The 17,930-nt window shown below is 35.0% G+C and overlaps 1 protein-coding gene across 4 annotated transcripts in view; it reads left to right on the top strand.

Moving 5' to 3' along the window:
- The window catches only part of LOC138710896 (adenylate cyclase type 3-like), a 780,256-nt gene that overhangs the window by 605,170 nt on the left and 157,156 nt on the right, over nucleotides 1–17,930 (top strand). For all 4 annotated transcript variants that reach the window (XM_069842085.1, XM_069842087.1, XM_069842086.1 and 1 more), the window contains exon 8: nucleotides 9,002–9,106. In XM_069842085.1, coding sequence (XP_069698186.1) covers nucleotides 9,002–9,106 — 105 coding nt within the window. The remainder of the gene's footprint in view (nucleotides 1–9,001; nucleotides 9,107–17,930) is intronic.

The following is a 17,930-nucleotide window of genomic DNA, read 5'->3' as shown; positions in this document are numbered from 1 at the left end:
TAAAGCGGGAATGAATATTACAGATTATTAAATACTTACTATAACATTACAGATGATTGGCCAGTCTTACAAATGTTGATATTAAAGTTCGCGCCACCGCAAGGATTTCAATTTCCATGCGCCCCCCTCCAACCACGTGAGAGTTTCAAATACCAACTTCATCCAACGAAGTTCCAAGTACAACATAAAGAACAACGAAAACAGTGTAACTGCTGCTGTCATTGGTTCATCGGAACAAGCTCCGACGTTCCGACTGTTATCTCGGAGTCGGAACATACCTTGTGCAACGCGGTACTGCGAGCCCGCAACAGCTGGGCAAGTGAGCAGCTCGGAGTCGGAACACTGTTATTTCGGAACAGGAGGTTCCGACCTACTGTTCATTTTTGCAACAGTTCCGAGGGAGTCGGAACATACCTTGTGCAACGCGGTACTGCGAGCACGCAACAGCTGGGCAAGTGAGCAGCTCGGAGTCGGAACACTGTTATTTCGGAACAGGAGGTTCCGACCTACTGTTCATTTTTGCAACAGTTCCGAGACCGGAACAGTTCCAAAATAACTGTTGTGTTATTTTTTACCCATCTCTACTAACTATTCACATCCACTCGTACACAGTTCCACCATCTTGTTCTAGGTCTTCCTCTTAATCTGGTTCTATCTGGGTTATTATTGAAGACAATCTTCACTTTCCTTGTTGTTTCCATCCTTGTGACGTGTCCCAACCATCTAAATCTTTGACATCTTATGTGCGTCTCCAAATCCGGTTCCTTGTACAGTTCGTATATCTCATTATTATATCTGGCTCTCCATCCATCCACTGTTTCAATTGCTCCGAAAATCCTTCTTAAGATTTTTCTCTCAAATACTGCTAGTTGCTTGCATGTATTTTTATTTAGGACCCATGTTTCTGTACCATATGTTATAATGGGTCGTATTAGGGTTTTGTAAATCTTGATTTTGATTTCTCTAGAGATTATTTTATCTTTAACAATTAATAAAAGTGAATAATATGCCCTGTTAACCAGATTTATTCTTCTTTGTACCTCGTTCCTTAGGTCATTATTTGGTGTCAATATTGATCCGAGATATGTAAATTCTTTTACCTTTTCAAACTTGTATCTTCCCATTGTTTTTATGTGCTATAAATCTGAAAATATTTACCAAAAACTCGAAAATATGTGCTAAAAATTTTCTTTAATTTTAATAACCTCTACATCCTATCGGCGTTGCAGTGTGTAACAAACACCATTCTCAAATTATCACTACTGAAGGAATGTCGATTATCACGAAAGAAAGTCTTGTAGCGTGAAAATGTTCTTTCCACATCGCATGTTATGAACATTGTGTATTTTAATGAATCCAGTTACTTCGCAGTAAGATTTCCTAGAAGGGAGGCTAAATCCTCGGCCTCTTCACTTTTCAAGAAGCTGGCAATAACAGACGTGGTTAGCAGCACTTATTTCTTGGCAGTTGAGTAGGAAAACCAAAGAAATCTCGAAAATATGTGAATTTTATGTATTTATTTTAAAATATTTGGTTTTATGAAATTTCATTAACAATATGTGATTTAAAGACAAATAAATCCAGAAAATATGTGAGTTTTATGTATTTGTTTCAAAATATTTGGTTTTATGCGCTAATATAAAAAATATGCATTTTTATGTGAAGTAAAACTTCACCAATTGGATCCTGGAGGTGCGTAACATTGCCATACGAAATTTCAGCTATTGTTCAGTGAAGGAAAAAAATATATTCAAAAACATAAAATTCCGGGTTCTAGTAATAACTAAAGAAGCCACACTTCCATGAACAAATGATAACTCACTATCGATTAGTAGGTTTACAAAAGTCGACAATAATTATTTGCATATGAAAATATTTGCTTTCTGGATTATTTTGCCTGTCTGTAGTTATATGAACTGCACGATACGACCATTTTTAGCAAAGTAGATTATAACCATTTCACAGTAACACCAGTTAAACACGCCAATTTCTTTTAACCGTATATAACGCGACGTGCATTTTTGTCGTGCATATAGTATTCTATGCTCGGCTTCACATTGGAGTCCAGAGTCAGCCATCTAGAGGAGTAAAAAGACATTGGGAATAAGTAAGAACCAGAGATGCCATGTAACATCAATGCCACCTAGTGATTGACATTGTAACTACTGATTCAAGATACTGTGATGGAAGCTTTTGATGGGTTGGGGACTAGACGCAAGTGTTGAAAATGCCTGCACTTCATATACCCTTTCTGGTTGCTCATATTCAAGATCTACAGACTACATACAGGAATAAGCTACTTCATCATGCCAACCCTTTACTAAGAGACATAACATAAATTCAAACAACTACTTCCGTCTTTGACGGTTTTGGTAATCTATTGTCTTTACCAAAACCTATTTACATTTCAATTTATAAAATCATATTTTTGTAAAAGGCAAGGGTCCAAGAGACCTGGTACTTTTAATAAAAACATCTTAAAACTCAAGAAAAAAAAATGCCTACGGCAGGGAGTAGCGACCTACCCTGAGGTAATCCGTAGTGTAGACTGCAGTTTTTAAAGCCTATACCACAGTCTAGTATATACAGTCGCGAAGCTCAATACGTAGTAAATATGCAAACATTAGATAGTTGCTCACCACTAGGTTCGCTAATATCGCCTCATTACAGGCAATGAAAAATAGAACCGTCACAGTCTATTGTTTCTAGCACCCTCAAAACTTAACCTTCGTGACTGTATATAGTAGACTGTGCCTATACTACAGCGCAGTTATAAGTGGCAAAGAGTACAGTTGTTACATTCATGAATAGAGCCATTGTATGCAAAGAACAGATCCAGTGTAGCTGTAGAGACATTGGCTGTGGCAAAGAGTGTATGTTATGGGGTTGACAGCACTGTTTGTGTTATCAGTTTGCGGTTAGGATATTTGAGTCTTAACCACGAAATAGGTTCTTCATTTTTGAATGCACTCTTTTAACATACATGATCACTGAATAACAACATAAAAAATGTATAATGTTAATACAATGAGGTCTCTATTTATTTATTTAAATAACTTAAAACAGCACCTCAGTGACAATTAAAGTGTTTGGTATTAACATATATAGTTTACCATCAGTTATAAATATACCAGAAAGTGAAACAGTAATGTAAACACTGCGTGGTGGTGAGTAAGTTATCCTTATTTTGTCTTGAACACGTTAAATTGTTTTTCTGTTCTAGTTTGTAAGTGATCGAATATTCCGACTGTGGAGCAATTCTATGCTTTCTTGCGTTACCAAAACAAAATATACTGTTCGTTAATATTGAACACATGAAAGAGGGTTGTGATATCTAATATTTAAAAGACTCATACTACTTTACCCTTGAGGTTCAATAAAGTATTTCGGGGGTTGTAGTCGTTTTATACCATCTAGTGGATATTTCGACGGTTTGTGTCTTTCTGGAATTCCTGATTGGGGTTTTCTATAGCACGCGACACCCAAGGTTTTCTTGACGAAAGAAAGTAGAAAAAAGGGTATAATTTTCAGAGGGGAAGGTAGTTTTGAATATGAAGAATTTATATAGAACGTCAGTTGACTTAAAAACACATTAGAAAATGGCAAAAAAAATGGAGAGAAGTGATCGGTGTAGGTAACCTAAAAGTTATTATTTAGAATGAAATAAAGAGGTAGAATATTTCAAAATGAACGCGAAAAACACATTTCACTTCACTTAATATATGCAAGGTATACTAATATCCTGAACTAACCTAACCCGTCACATATTCGTATAAGCAAGGTACACTAAAAAACGTAAACTTACCTAACCTAATATGTTGCAGATTTGTATATGAAGAGTCCACTGCAAGAATGATGGATGTCATTTGGAATACATTTTTCAGGAGAAGCAATTGAAAGTTTGAAATGCTTAGCTCTCAAAGCTTAACTGTGATTTTCCGATCATTACTGGACAATGACTATCAGTGTTAATGCCATATAACTCTCTATGTACATTCTGTATGTCTTAAGCTATGCATTGACTGTCTTGGTTCCTTTTCGACAAGAAAGTGACATCCATCATTCTTGCAGTGGACTCTTCATATGCAAGGTATGCAGAAAACCTAAACTAACTTGACCTAACCTAACCTAACTTGTAACATCTTTCCTCACCGTAGAACTTAGAAAAATGGAACTTGGAAGTTTAATTGTCGCGTGCTATAGCAAAGACACCCTAATTGTCCTAAATCCAAACACCGAGTGGAATATTTAGTTATGACTCCACTTTTTTGACACAATTTAAAGAGTAATTCTACACAAGGACTATATAAAAGGGGCATCATTTTTGTATTTATTTATTTACTTTATCGACACCGTTCGTATCTACTATTTCTCAACTTCTTCCTGTGTGACATCCACCCAACCATGCTTTAGACTGTGGCCGAGAAACAGTCGTTCTCAGAGCGCTTAGCTTCTCCCGCGACAGTTGCTGTTGTACGGGTACTCATATACTGACTGCTCTGTTTACTACTGTTCTCCAAACAGGAGATCAACCGTGAAAGGAATGTGCTTACTATTGCGTCATCTATTGGAGCGAAGTAGATAGATAATATTACCGTTATAACGTCAGTTTAAAAACCATGCGCTCTCCTGCATATGTTATTTCCTGTATGGAGGGATTAAAAGGCCAGGAGATTAACTGTGATCTAATTTTGTAACTAGGGTAGTATCAATAGGTAGGTAGGTAGGTAGATAGGTAGGTGGATGGATGGATGGATGGATGGATGGATTTATTCGTTCCATAATATTCTTACATTTGCTTTATAACATAGAATAAAGAACATGTCCAATTCTTACGTTTAACAATAAAATGCAATACATATAAAATGCAGATATGAAATATGTACAGAATTAATACCTTAATAACAATAATATTTTATACAATGTAATATGTTTACCATTTAATAGTATTATAATATTTACACAGTAACTGTGAAATGTCAAGAATTGATCTACAGAATAGAAAGTCTGAGATATTAAGTAATTTTTTAGTTTTACCTTAAATATTGCAGGGTTTTGGCTATGATTCTTAATGTCTTCTGGAAGACTATTGGACATATTTATCGCCATGTAACGTACTCCCCTTTGAAAGCATGATAAATTTGATGATGGCGTATGAAAATCATTCCTTCTGCGGGTATTTATACTAGGCCTATGTATGACTGAGTTAGTTGGAAAATTTTCTTTATTACATAAGAGGAAATTTATTGTAGAGTATATGTATTGATTTGTTAAGGTTAGAATCTCTAATTTAAAAAAGATAATCTACATGATTCTCTAGCCTTTGCTCCAACTATTATTCTAATGGCTCTTTTTTGTAATAAGAATATATTTTTACTATCTGCAGAATTTCCCCAAAATATTATTCCGTAGGACATAATGGAATGAAAATAGGCAAAATATATTGTCTTTAAGATACTGCTGTTTAGAAATTCTTGTGACGACCTAATTGCGAAGCATGCTGAGCTAAGTTTGGGGGTTATTTCTTTGATATGTGTGCATCAATGTAATTGTTTGTGCTGTGAGAGCTAGCCAATACAGATACGAGTACCCACGTCTGTAACCTTATGACATCAACATTCATTCACAGCATTACCCCGCTTCGTCTCAGTCCCCAAAGACTTTCTCGTGGTTGGAGTACAGTAAACGAGTTTGCCACCCGTGATCATGCCCCTCACTCTCCGGAAGTTAGATTGGATTGGGTTAGGTCTTGTTAGGTTAGGTTGAGTTAGAAGCGGCCATGTTATATATATATATATATATATATATGTATATATATATATGTTATTTTTGTTGTGCGCGACAACTTAGGTCGGATGATTTGCTGAACGGAGGGTTACTGTGTTCGACTCCCGCTTAGTACCATACTGAAACTTATCAGGATTCGACACCACCATTTTTGTATAATGGAAAAAAAAAAGGAACGATTGTACTGAATGAGCTGGTTCTCTCAGGATGCTATAGTAAAACGGTCAATCTAGAGCATCCACCAGCCACTGAACGAATATCGCAAACTTTTATTACTGCCAATGTGGCGCTATAAACCAATTTTAAATACTTTTATCACAACCACAACACATTTCAAATCTTATTGTACCATCTATAGAGAATTATTCACATTTATTATATCACGAAACATGTAAAATGTAATTATTAGGAAAGTCGTCATTGCTTTTCCTTCGAATTAGTAGTATTAGTAGGATCCACTTCCACTAGATGGAAACTGACACGATTGGCAGAGCCGGCAATACATGAAAACGAAATGATACTAAATGTGAGGAATGTTATTACAGGTGTGTAGTATTATGTTACGGGTTAGGTTAGGTTTGATTAGGTGTGTAGTATTGTGAGAAAGGTTAGGTTAGATTAGGTGTGTAGTATTATTACTATGTTGGCAACACTGAAACTCACTGTTACAGTAAAGAAATATGGCGGTATTCTTCGTTCACGCACGACGATATTTGTGTATAAGTGAGGTACGTATTTAGGGTGGACTTACAGCAATCAATTTCTACTAATCAGTACTATAAATCCAAGGCATTTTTTGTTTATTTATTAGTGGTTGGGATATAAGAAAGATTCACCAGTAAAACTACTTGGTTTCTCAACTCTGGTTCAAGATTGGATTAATTATGAACAAAACTATATTTCATTTATTAAATTTACAAACTAACATGATGGATTACTTACATGTCACAAACATGAAGTACTTTAGAAATGATGCAATATCTGCAAGTCATCTGCGATATCCATAAAGTGAGTAATTACCCCATTTTTCTTTAACAATTGCTTACTATGAATAATAATAGTACAGAATAAGAAGCACATGGTTTTACTTTCTGGCTTTCAATACTTTCCACAAAATAACTCATATTTCTTCACTTGTATGTAGTAAAAAATGAATGTAGCCCCGTCATATTGTCTGCATGAGAGACACAAGCTAACGGATCACCATTTAAATAGGTAACTCTTTAGAACGAATATCCAGGATTTTCGTAGTATTTTTTTAATCCTAAATTTTAGACCTACTTCTCAAAAAGAAAGTGATACATTTTTCGGAAACTCGTTTTCATTTACTTTTTTTTTTAACAAAAAATGACATTTTCACTAATTTATTTTTAAAAATTAAATTTTAAGCCTTTTAAAAATATAAAGTGAATAAACTTAATTGAAATCGACTATTCTGAACAGCTAGTTTTCACTTCACAAATAAATGTAGGCCTAACTCAACTGAGCCAAGATGAACTAAGATAACACAAACTGACCTAACCTTCTCTTCATCAACAAACAACACTTTTTTTTATCATTTTTTCTCTCTCAAAATCGCGAATTATACGTCCTTCACAATCCCCTTACATTCAGTATATAAATAAAACCGAAAATACCACTCGTAACATTAATTCAGCGATCAAAATTCTGTTGGTGCAAGGATAATAATAATTTAATAACGAACAAAGAAGAAAAGATATTGTTACATTATGCAAATTTATTTTATAATAAACAATAAACGCATACTGTACGATCGAAATAAACCAATATAATTCAGTTATATACTGTGCCTGTAAGGCTAGGGCTTCAAATGTTAGGAATTGAATAAAAATAGTGTAAGCTTAAAGTATATATTCTTAAACTTAACTAAATCTTAATGCAGCATTTTTTAATAATATTTTGGTGCAAGGAGCATCTCTCTGTTTTTCGGAAATTCGAGGTATCGATTCAAGGTATCCTGAACTACCCATAGTTCATTGAGACCATATTATTTTCATGATGCTTCAAAATGTCAACATGGATTGAATTTCTACTGATCCATTCTTATTTTGGTACGTGTATGAACATTGTAACTGATATTACGAGATCATTCTTCGCAGATAGTGTATACATATTTTATATGAACAAAATGATATACACAAGGACAAAAGTGGTGCGTGCAGTGAGGTTGTTAGTTAAAAAACGGCATATGTAGAAGATAGACACCTACGGAATTACCTATTTTAAGCATTTTTGTAACCGTCATATATTAAAAATAGTAAGAATCACAACCCTTGACCTCTGCTTACGAGGAATTATAATTGAATACTTGACAGATGATTTTCAATAAATCTTAATATATTAAACAATCTCTGATACGTGACTATCCATAATATCATATAGCAGAAGCTATAACATAACCTACATAATGTAAATAATTGTTAGAAAAGTTTCAATTAGGGATGATGAAATAAACAAGAAACGTTTTAATTAACGATGATGAAATAAAAAATAAACATGAATATTTTTAAAAGAAACAATTATTGAAAGTACAATTTTCAAATTTGAATGTTTTAGTGGTTGGTGGTTCAGTTGATGTTATATTAGACGTGTGCATAAAAGAAGTGAACTTGTTGATGCACATGGTGTATCCCTCAACTTAGGATTTCCGAATCGTGCTCTTCATATATGACCAGTGATCTTTATTAATTCTTGTTCTTGAATGCCAATGCGAGTCATATTTGAAAGTGCTGTGTATCGACTGAGTGATTTGTAATTTTCTGTTTTTTGACGTTCAAACCAGTGCAGTTTGAAATGTTGGCAAACAAAGAAACAAATGCTAGGGTAGTGATACAAATAAACAAATGCTAGGGACGCGATAAAATTGTGCGATAAGCAGCCATGATTGGTTGAAAGACGTCCTTTCGTACCGTTTTATTGGTCAAAAGTAGTGTGACGTAGTAAAAGTGTAATAGTCAGTCTAACATGGAAAATTTCATGGCATAACTAGCGAATCTCAGAGCACAAGTTTTGAATGTCTGTACCACTTTACTGCAAACTTGAGAAAGTAGTTGATTAAGGTTTGAAAGAGAATATCACCACGACGTTACGAGCATCATTAGACAGGATTAAATTTTCTTCATAGAAGCCTTCTAATTAATTAAATTCACAAAGACTCCCCGCAGTCTGAGCAGTGTCTTTCTTGTGCTTGTAGTTCCGCCCTGCCACGCCGGACGTCCGCAACGGCACTGTGACTGAGGAGACGGCCGCCAGCTGCGACGCCACGCCCGACACCAAGGACGGCGACGACGACTCGGCGGTAAGTGCAATCGAGCCCTTAAATGATGTCATTCACTCAGAAACCTGTCTTAGTCATCCTTAGGAACGATTATATTTTTTTGGGGTAGAATGGGAGTGTATAAGTTAGTATTAAGGTTCGGATGAAGTAGCTGTATCAGGATAGACGTGTTTTGTTTACAAACATTAACTAGTTGTCGCGTGTCCCTCAGCTGACAGTAGTGACGAAGTATATTCAGTTCCTATCAGCTGTACTGTCCATTCACTGATGTTTTAGCTAGGGGTTGGGGAGCGCTCTTCCCAGCAAGTAGAGTTTTAGCTGATGAAAGGGGGTAGTGTTTACTTAGTCTAAAGTAAGTCAATGCCCTAGCCCAGTAGTCGTCATCTCAGTGCACTATGGTGCAGGCACAGTTTGCTCGCTAGCTCAGTTCTATCCCTTAGACATCAACTGTGCAGCAGGAGGTGGGGGGAAGGAATCAGGTGATGGCAGTGGCGTCTGCTCACTTGTTCAACCTTTTTAATCATTCTCTAGTAATTACAATAAAAATAAATACAGAAGAAGCATGTACTTAATTTATTTTAACAGGAACTGTATAATAAGTAAATCACTTTTCAGTTTAAGACAAGAAACCAGTTGTATTTTTCCGTTATGTATTTTAACGGTTTTGAAAGTAAGTAGTTTTTTTTTTTTTTTTCATATTAAAATAATTGAGAACTTAAGACCTATAATGCATTTTCACTGTTACAAAATATTAAACAAATCGAATCCATTAGTAATATTTAAATCATGCCATCATATTCCTTTGTTCAAGTGACGCCAATAAAATAAAATAAATCATCCATTTTTTATCTGCCACTTTATATAACAAAACCAATTATTTCTCATTATGTATAACATACGAAACGTATTATCTTTTCTGTTACAAGACTAAAGTAAATTATTTTATTGCAATGTAAATAACAAATGCCATGTATTGTGGGTCCCTATCACCACGTCATGGCGCGTCCTCAGGTTGCGGATAGAGGAGACGGCCTCCAGATATGGAGTGTAGCTGTGAATATATTGAATAAGCAGTCGTGGACAGCCGATAAGGGGTGGTCCTCCAGCTTGGGGGTTGGGCGAAGGGCTAACAACCCATCACCGTAAAAAACAGCTTGTTACGAATCCCTACAATAAGCGAATCCAGAAATTCATATAGAGTGTTAGTTGGGAGACCGGAGGGAAAAAGACCTTTGGGGAGGCCGAGACGTAGATGGGAGTATAATATTAAAATGGTTTTGAGGGAGGTGGGATATGATGATAGAGACTGGATTAATCTTGCACAGGATAGGGACCGATGGCGGGCTTATGTGAGGGCGGCAATGAACCTTCGGGTTCCTTAAAAGCCATTTGTAAGTAAGTAAGTAAATAACAAATGATAAAAATTATTTTCGCTGTTCGTTAGCATTGGTTTTCTGGATTTTTAAATCACTTTTCAGTTTAAGACAACAAGCAAGTTGTACTTTTTCGTTATGTATTGCAACGGTTTTGAAAGCAAATAGTTTTTCTTTTTTATATTAAAGTAATGAGAACTTACAGACCTGTAACGCATTTTCACTGTTACAAAATATTAAACAAATCGAATCCATTACTAATATTTAAATCATATCATACTATTCCTTTGTTTAAGTGTCGTCAATAAAATAAATTATCCACTTTTTATCTGATACTATGTATCACAAAACCAATTATTTGTTATTGTGTATAACATATGAAACATGTTATCGTTTCTGTTAAAAGACTAAAGTAGGCCTAAATTATTTTATTGCCATGTAAATAACAAATGATAAAAATTATTTTCGCTGATCATTATCATTGGTTTTCCTGGATTTTTGAATTCGTTTTTCCCCTCACTAACTGGTCAATGTTAGGTGTCAGTGGTCGTGTAGAACACAATGGAAGAAGACATTGTAAATTATGGTCAGAAAGTTGGCTTCTGTGATGGGATGCGTTGGCTTGGCTCGACACACTGCACACTACTACTTCCTCAGCCAGCGTCTCGGCGCTCCGAACTAATATGCAGGCCAGTTGACGATGGCTGCCCTAGCCTATACAGCTATACAGTCTATCCTGATATAGCTACTTTATCCGAAATTTAGTTATTATGAAGTTGGTTGTCTTGCTGCGAAGTTGCCTCTCGAGTTGTGTTAACTACCCGACCACAATATACAAGTTGAACCGTAAGTAATGTCATTAGTTTCATGGGATTATTCATTGCGATATTTGAAACAAAAGAGTTTAATACAGTTTTGCTCGTTTTTCTTCCTTTCTAGATAAAAATTGTTTTATATTAAACATTTCATAAAGGTTTTTGGCAAAGCTATTGATTTAATTCCCAATATACTCAGTCGATATAAGAGAGCAATGTACGTATTGTGATAATAAACTATTGAAAGAAATTTGGTTTTGTCCTTCAAATGTGCAGAAATTTGATCCCGACAAATGTAACTCTTCGTTTTGAAAAAGGAATTTTAAAATGTTACATTTGTTTCCTTCAAATTTATGCATATAAGGGGTTAGGTATAGCTTACAGCAGTTAAATTTTTGGAAATATTCAACATTTTTTCCCTTCGTTACTTCATCTTGAAAAATAATGAAAATCGGTATCTGTAAAACACTATAATTCTGCTATATTAAAAAAAAATATATTTTTACGATTAAAAAAATTATTTTTTTTTTAAATCAAGATGGTGGCAGTTTATTGTGCAGTGATGAAGCGATTCCCTCACAACTCGTAAACTTGTTAACTTTTTCATATTCTCTCTCTTCTATTTTATTGCTGAAACTCAAGTTTACAGTATCATGCTCTTTCAACTACCTTCCTTAATACTTACTTACTTACGTACTTACTGGCTTTTAAGGAACCCGGAGGTTCATTGCCGCCCTCACATAAGCCCGCCATTGGTCCCTATCCTGAGCAAGATTAATCCATTCTCTATCATCATATCCCACCTCCCTCAAATCCATTTTAATATTATCTTCCCATCTACGTCTCGACGTCCCTAAGGGTCTTTTTCCCTCCGGCCTCCCAACTAACACTCTATATGCATTTCTGGAGTCGCCCATACGTGCTACTTACCCTGTCCATCTCAAACGTCTGGATTTAATGTTCCTTACATTCCTCAATAAATAATTTTTTTTTATATTGTGTTAAAAGAAAGTACTGATATTTGACTATTTTTAAAATTAATTTATTTTTTAATCAGACAATCAATCAAAGGTAGAGAAGTGATCTTAAATCATATTGTAGATATGACATGGATAAATACACACAAAGTATTTCATCACAGAATGTTGGGTAGTTTTTTAGTTATGTGGGAATTGCTTCATCAATGCAGAGTGAAGTGAATTTTGAAAACAAAAATGTATTTTTTTTTTTTTTGAAATCGTAAAGATATATTTTTTCATATAGCAGAAGGACAGTGTTTTACACATACTAATTTTCATTATTGTACAAGATACAGTAATGGAGGAAAAAAATGTTTAATATTTCCAAAGTTTTACTGCAGTAAGCTGTATCTAACTCCTTAAAGGACAAAACTGAAATTATTTCAATTTTAATGTCATAATACACTACTCTCTTGCATTGACTGAGTATATTGGGAATTAAGTCGATGACTTTTCCAAAATACGCTATGAAATGTTTCATATAAAACAATTTTTTTTCTCGAAAAGGAAGCAAAAACGAGCTAAATTGTACTAAATCTTTTTGTTAGAAATGTCTCAGAGAATAACGCCCTCAAATTAATGTCATTAGGTACGGTTCGCTCTGTATACTTCTTCGTTGATTTTATAAAACCTTCTATATGACAGTAGAGGGCATTATTTTACAATAGGAAACACCAGCGCGTTATCTCTTTAGCCATAGACGCGACAGCAGATCCCTTACATTTATGTTAACATAAGCACTATAAAAATCCCGTGTTTTTAACTTAAATAATACAGTATATCAATTATGCTAACATTCCGGTATATTAATCAGAAAAAGTGGACCATATGACTTGTACAGAAGGCGTGAAAACATCCTTGTTCTGCATGGAACCTATTCTTTCAAGCGATTAAAATACAGAGAGAGACAGCGAAAAGTTACCGCTCTATGCAGGGGACGTCGGGGAACAGATTGCCCGCAATCCATTGCTCGACTCACTGGTAAGCTGTAGCAGCGCGAGCGGGCGTTCAGTTTCATTATTGTAGGCATAAAATTCCAGAGTGGTGGGGATGGAGTGCGCGGACAGCGAGAAGCATATGGAGTGTTTGACGAGTGAAGTCACAAATAATCTTAGAAACCATCACTTACTTACTTACTGGCTTTTAAGGAACCCGGAGGTTCATTGCCGCCCTCACATAAGCCCGCCATTGGTCCCTATTCTGAGCAAGATTAATCCAGTCTCTATCATCATATCCCACCTCCCTCAAATCCATTTTAATATTATCTTCCCATCTACGTCTCGGCCTCCCTAAAGGTCTTTTCCCCTCTGGTCTCCCAACTAACAATCTATATGCATTTCTGGATTCGTCCATACGTGCTACATGCCCTGCCCATCTCAAACGTCTGGATTTAATGTTCCTAATTATGTCAGGTGAAGAATACAATGCGTGCAGCACTGCGTTGTGTAACTTTCTCCATTCTCCTGTAACTTCATCCCTTTTAGCCCCAAATATTTTCCTAAGAACCTTATTCTCAAAAACCCTCAATCGCTGTTACTCTCAAAGTGAGAGTCCAAGTTTCACAGCCATACAGAACAACCGGTAATATAACTGTTTTATAAATTCTAAGTTTCAGATTTTTTGACAGCAGACTAGATGACAAAAGCTTCTCAACCGAATAATAACAGGCATTTCCCATATTTATTCTGCGTTTAATTTCCTCCCAAGTGTCATTTATATTTGTTACTGTTGCTCCAAGATATTTGAATTTTTCCACCTCTTCGAAGTACAAATCTCCAATTTTTATATTTCCATTTCGTACAGTATTCTGATCACGAGAAAGCATCACACAAACAATAATTAACTCAACTATAGTTTATTGTTTAATTTGTATACATGATTTTAATATGTTTATTTTAAGATTGTTTAATGTATATATTCAACAGTTATTCCAATCACTATAAATTAATGTACCACATGAGATAGTTTTAATATGTGCCTGAAGGTGCCAAATGGGCGAAAACGTTAGCATTACCTTTTATCTTTTAACTTCAATGAATTATTTATATTTATAAATTTTTGTTGTTGTATTTTAAAATACTGATAAGTCATTTAGACTCAACAAACAAAATAAATATTCATATTATATTATATTGTCACAAATAATGTTTAATAACAAGTATAGTAATGCAACACTACGTAATAACGTGCTTTCAACACACACGTTCACTGCATAGTGCGGTAACTTTTCACTGCCTCTCTCTGTAGTATACGTTCGAAAAACGTGTTAAATTGACGTATTATTAATTTCTGTACAACCTATTAGACTAAAGAAAATTTTCAAAGAAACATTCAATTCTTATTTATCTTATCTCTCTCTCCGGTCAAAGTATTTCCCCTTATCCTTAACTTATCCGAACTTGCTCAAATGGATTTGCGCTACATCAATAATATTATGTATTTATATTATACTATATGTAGCAAGAAATACTAAATACTTTGTATAGTGATTCGGAAGAATTTCGTTGCATTAATATCACGCTTTCGCATCAAAAGTTTTGTTCTTCAGATTTATTACGAAAAATGTACCTGCTCCCAGCGAAAATTCTCAGATGAACACAAATGAACAAAATTTGTAATTATCAAAATGTAAGACTATTTTTAGTTATTTTTTTGTCTTGTTTCGGTCATACCTTTCAATGACACAAACAGAGATCAAGATCAAATGCATTCAGATTACCTCAAAATGTGAATTCTCTATGAAATGTGTTATGTATTTTGTGTTGACATTATTCTTTGCAAATAAAGAATGACGTAGAAAATAATTGCTCTCTACGGCCTAATTACTGTAAAGTATTGTAATTACTGAATTGTCTTGAACTGACTTCCTCGTATTTTACGAAAATGTGCTGTTCTACCAACCCCCATTCCTTTTAAGCTAATTACTTGGGAAATTAGTAGGACTGTGCTCCCAGTGAAACTATTGTCGTGATTTGGGCTTCTGCGTAGCTCTCAATTTATTTAGCCTTAAGCCTACGCAATTTATTTTCTACCCTTGTTAAAGTAATTCTGCCCTGGTTGCAATACTCAATCTATAGTTTATTTCGCGGTACCGTTGTACCAGTAAAACTTTACCCATTGTCTCTGTTTTATAACAATTATTGTAATCAATCGCAATGACTTATCTTGGATGAAGATTTTCTTCTATCCATAACGAGCTTAGTCCTGACACAGTAATTATCAAGGACTCTAATTAATACAATTCCCTTGTGAAGCCCACCTTGAAACATTATAGTCTATTTAAAGGTGAACAATTCGTTCGGTGTAGTTTAGACTACGACGATTTTCTCAGTTACTAAACTAATTTGTTTAATATGCAGTAATGCCTCGTAAATGTTGATCGAGACTCTCTATTAGTAATCCATGGCGCGACAGCTCATGAAGGACCAAGGCCGATCAAACGACTATTGTCCTCACGTCCACATGCCTTAGTAGAGCTGAATGATTATCCAACCGATATGGGAGTATCGTGTGGTTAGCACGGTGATCACCAATCCGTTATACCGACGGACTGTCACACGAGAAAAATAGTTTTTGGTGAAAAATACAGCAGTTTTAAGTTATCAATTTAAATTCAATTTCATAAACAGTAAAAGAAATTTGAGGGGCTCGGACGTAAAACATGGTATCTGACATTTTGGTCAAAAATGAGATATGTAACGTATAATATGGTATCTTACATTGTGCGTCTAATGCAGTACCTAGTTTGTTTTCCAACATCTCAACAGATGGCAGAAGTATACAGAGTTTACTTTCCCTTGTAACCACGGTATACAAACTGTTGCATTATAACGATAAACCGTTAACAAATGAGACAAAGTGCTTTGTGATTATTTTGAATACAGAAGTATTCATTTTCCCCATTGCTCTTTAAACTAATACTTTCCGACCGATATTGCTTCGAATTCCATCTCTAGACAGTGAATACAAATCTCCTGTACCTTGTCATATGGGTGGCGCGTTGCCTTGAGGGAAGAGATGAATGACGTAGTCCGGCTTGTGACGTATGCTACAATTGGAGAACAGTTCTGGATCGCTGATATAGGAGGCTGGATTTTAATAGCCACGCACGTGATTGTTGCTCAGCAATTCTACACGCATAGGCCTACCTCAAACTTTTGGTTTCACGTTACGCCGCATCACGCTCACGCACACGTCATTGCACGGTTGTTAAAAGCTAAGGGCCATATTCATAGACATACTTAGCGCGGGCTTCCGGTGGATGATCAGCGAACTAACGTTTTTCGTATTCATAAACCAGTGTTAGCGATATGATATGATATGAATCCTGTACAAGTAAGCAGTCGATAGCCTGGGCTAGTTTAGCACGCTCGTAGCGCGGGCTAGCGAAATGTCTATGCATAGCAACCTAAGGTTTTAAAGGGGGTACGAGCGCAACTGATTACTTTTTAATTCTTTCGATGATTATGGATGTACACCCAACATGACATGGTGGATTGATAAAGGCATGAAATATAATAATTTTGAAGAGTGAACATTGAAGAGAGAAAACAATTAAAAATGCACATACCTATAAATGTAAAACATAATGAACCTCCCAATTCCTTTTAAAGACATTAATTTCATTGCATAACAGCCTTGAAATTGCTAATGTTTCAGATTACATAAATCAATTTATAATTTGAGTATTTAGAGCAGCGGTGACCAAACTGGGTATCGTGATTACATCGTGTAACCAAAAACATTCATATTAGTAAGGGGAGTTTCCTGTTTCCTGTACATTGCTCTCTGTCTCGCTCATGTACTGATGGTAAGCAGTGTCGGTACCATGTCACTCTACAAACCCTCTGTCTCTAGCAGGAACGGAAGGCTTCGTACAGAATGGGAAGACGAATTTATTCGCTGTTCTGTCGGAGAAAATGTAATATGTTGCTTTGCTCAACGGTTCAATTAGTAGTAGTATATAGAAGCAACATTAGAGAGCATTACGCTGAATACACAGGTATAACAGGTATTATTATTATTATTATTATTATTATCATTATTATTATTATTATTATTATTATTATTATTTATCAGCAAGTGTTACTATAATTCTTATATAAGTGCCTCAATATATAGGGCTACATCTTTCCTTGAATGATGAAGTAATTACTACGCTTTATCTTCATGTTAATTTCATTTTTTAATCTTTTGATAACTATTATTAATTATTTATTAGTTATTGATTTAATAATAAAATAATAATAATAATAATAATAATAATAATAATAATAATAATAATAATAATAATAAGAAACTGATTGAATATTACGTGCTAGTGTAGTAATGAAGTGAGCAATTAAACTCCAAGAACTGAAATCAGCCTTCATTCGTCGTCATGAAGAGGAAGTTGACATAAATAAATGTAAGAAAGCCAGCTATCTAGTGGCGAACGAAATAGCTCGTTCTCTTAAGCCTTCCAACGAAGGAGAGTTTTATAAAAGCGTAATGATCAAGGTGGCTGAAATAATTTGTCCAATGTAAGTTATAATTAATTTTGAAAAACTGCGCATTTCTCAACTAACTATCCAGAAGAGAATTCAGGAAATTTCTGATTGTGTTCATTGAAGAACATTAAAAAAAAGCAAGAAAATTT

The sequence above is a fragment of the Periplaneta americana genome, chromosome 12, assembly GCF_040183065.1.
Source record: "Periplaneta americana isolate PAMFEO1 chromosome 12, P.americana_PAMFEO1_priV1, whole genome shotgun sequence".
Taxonomy (NCBI): domain Eukaryota; kingdom Metazoa; phylum Arthropoda; class Insecta; order Blattodea; family Blattidae; genus Periplaneta; species Periplaneta americana.
The sequence above is the reverse complement of the archived record's forward strand: the minus strand, read 5'-3'. Positions and strand labels throughout refer to the sequence as shown.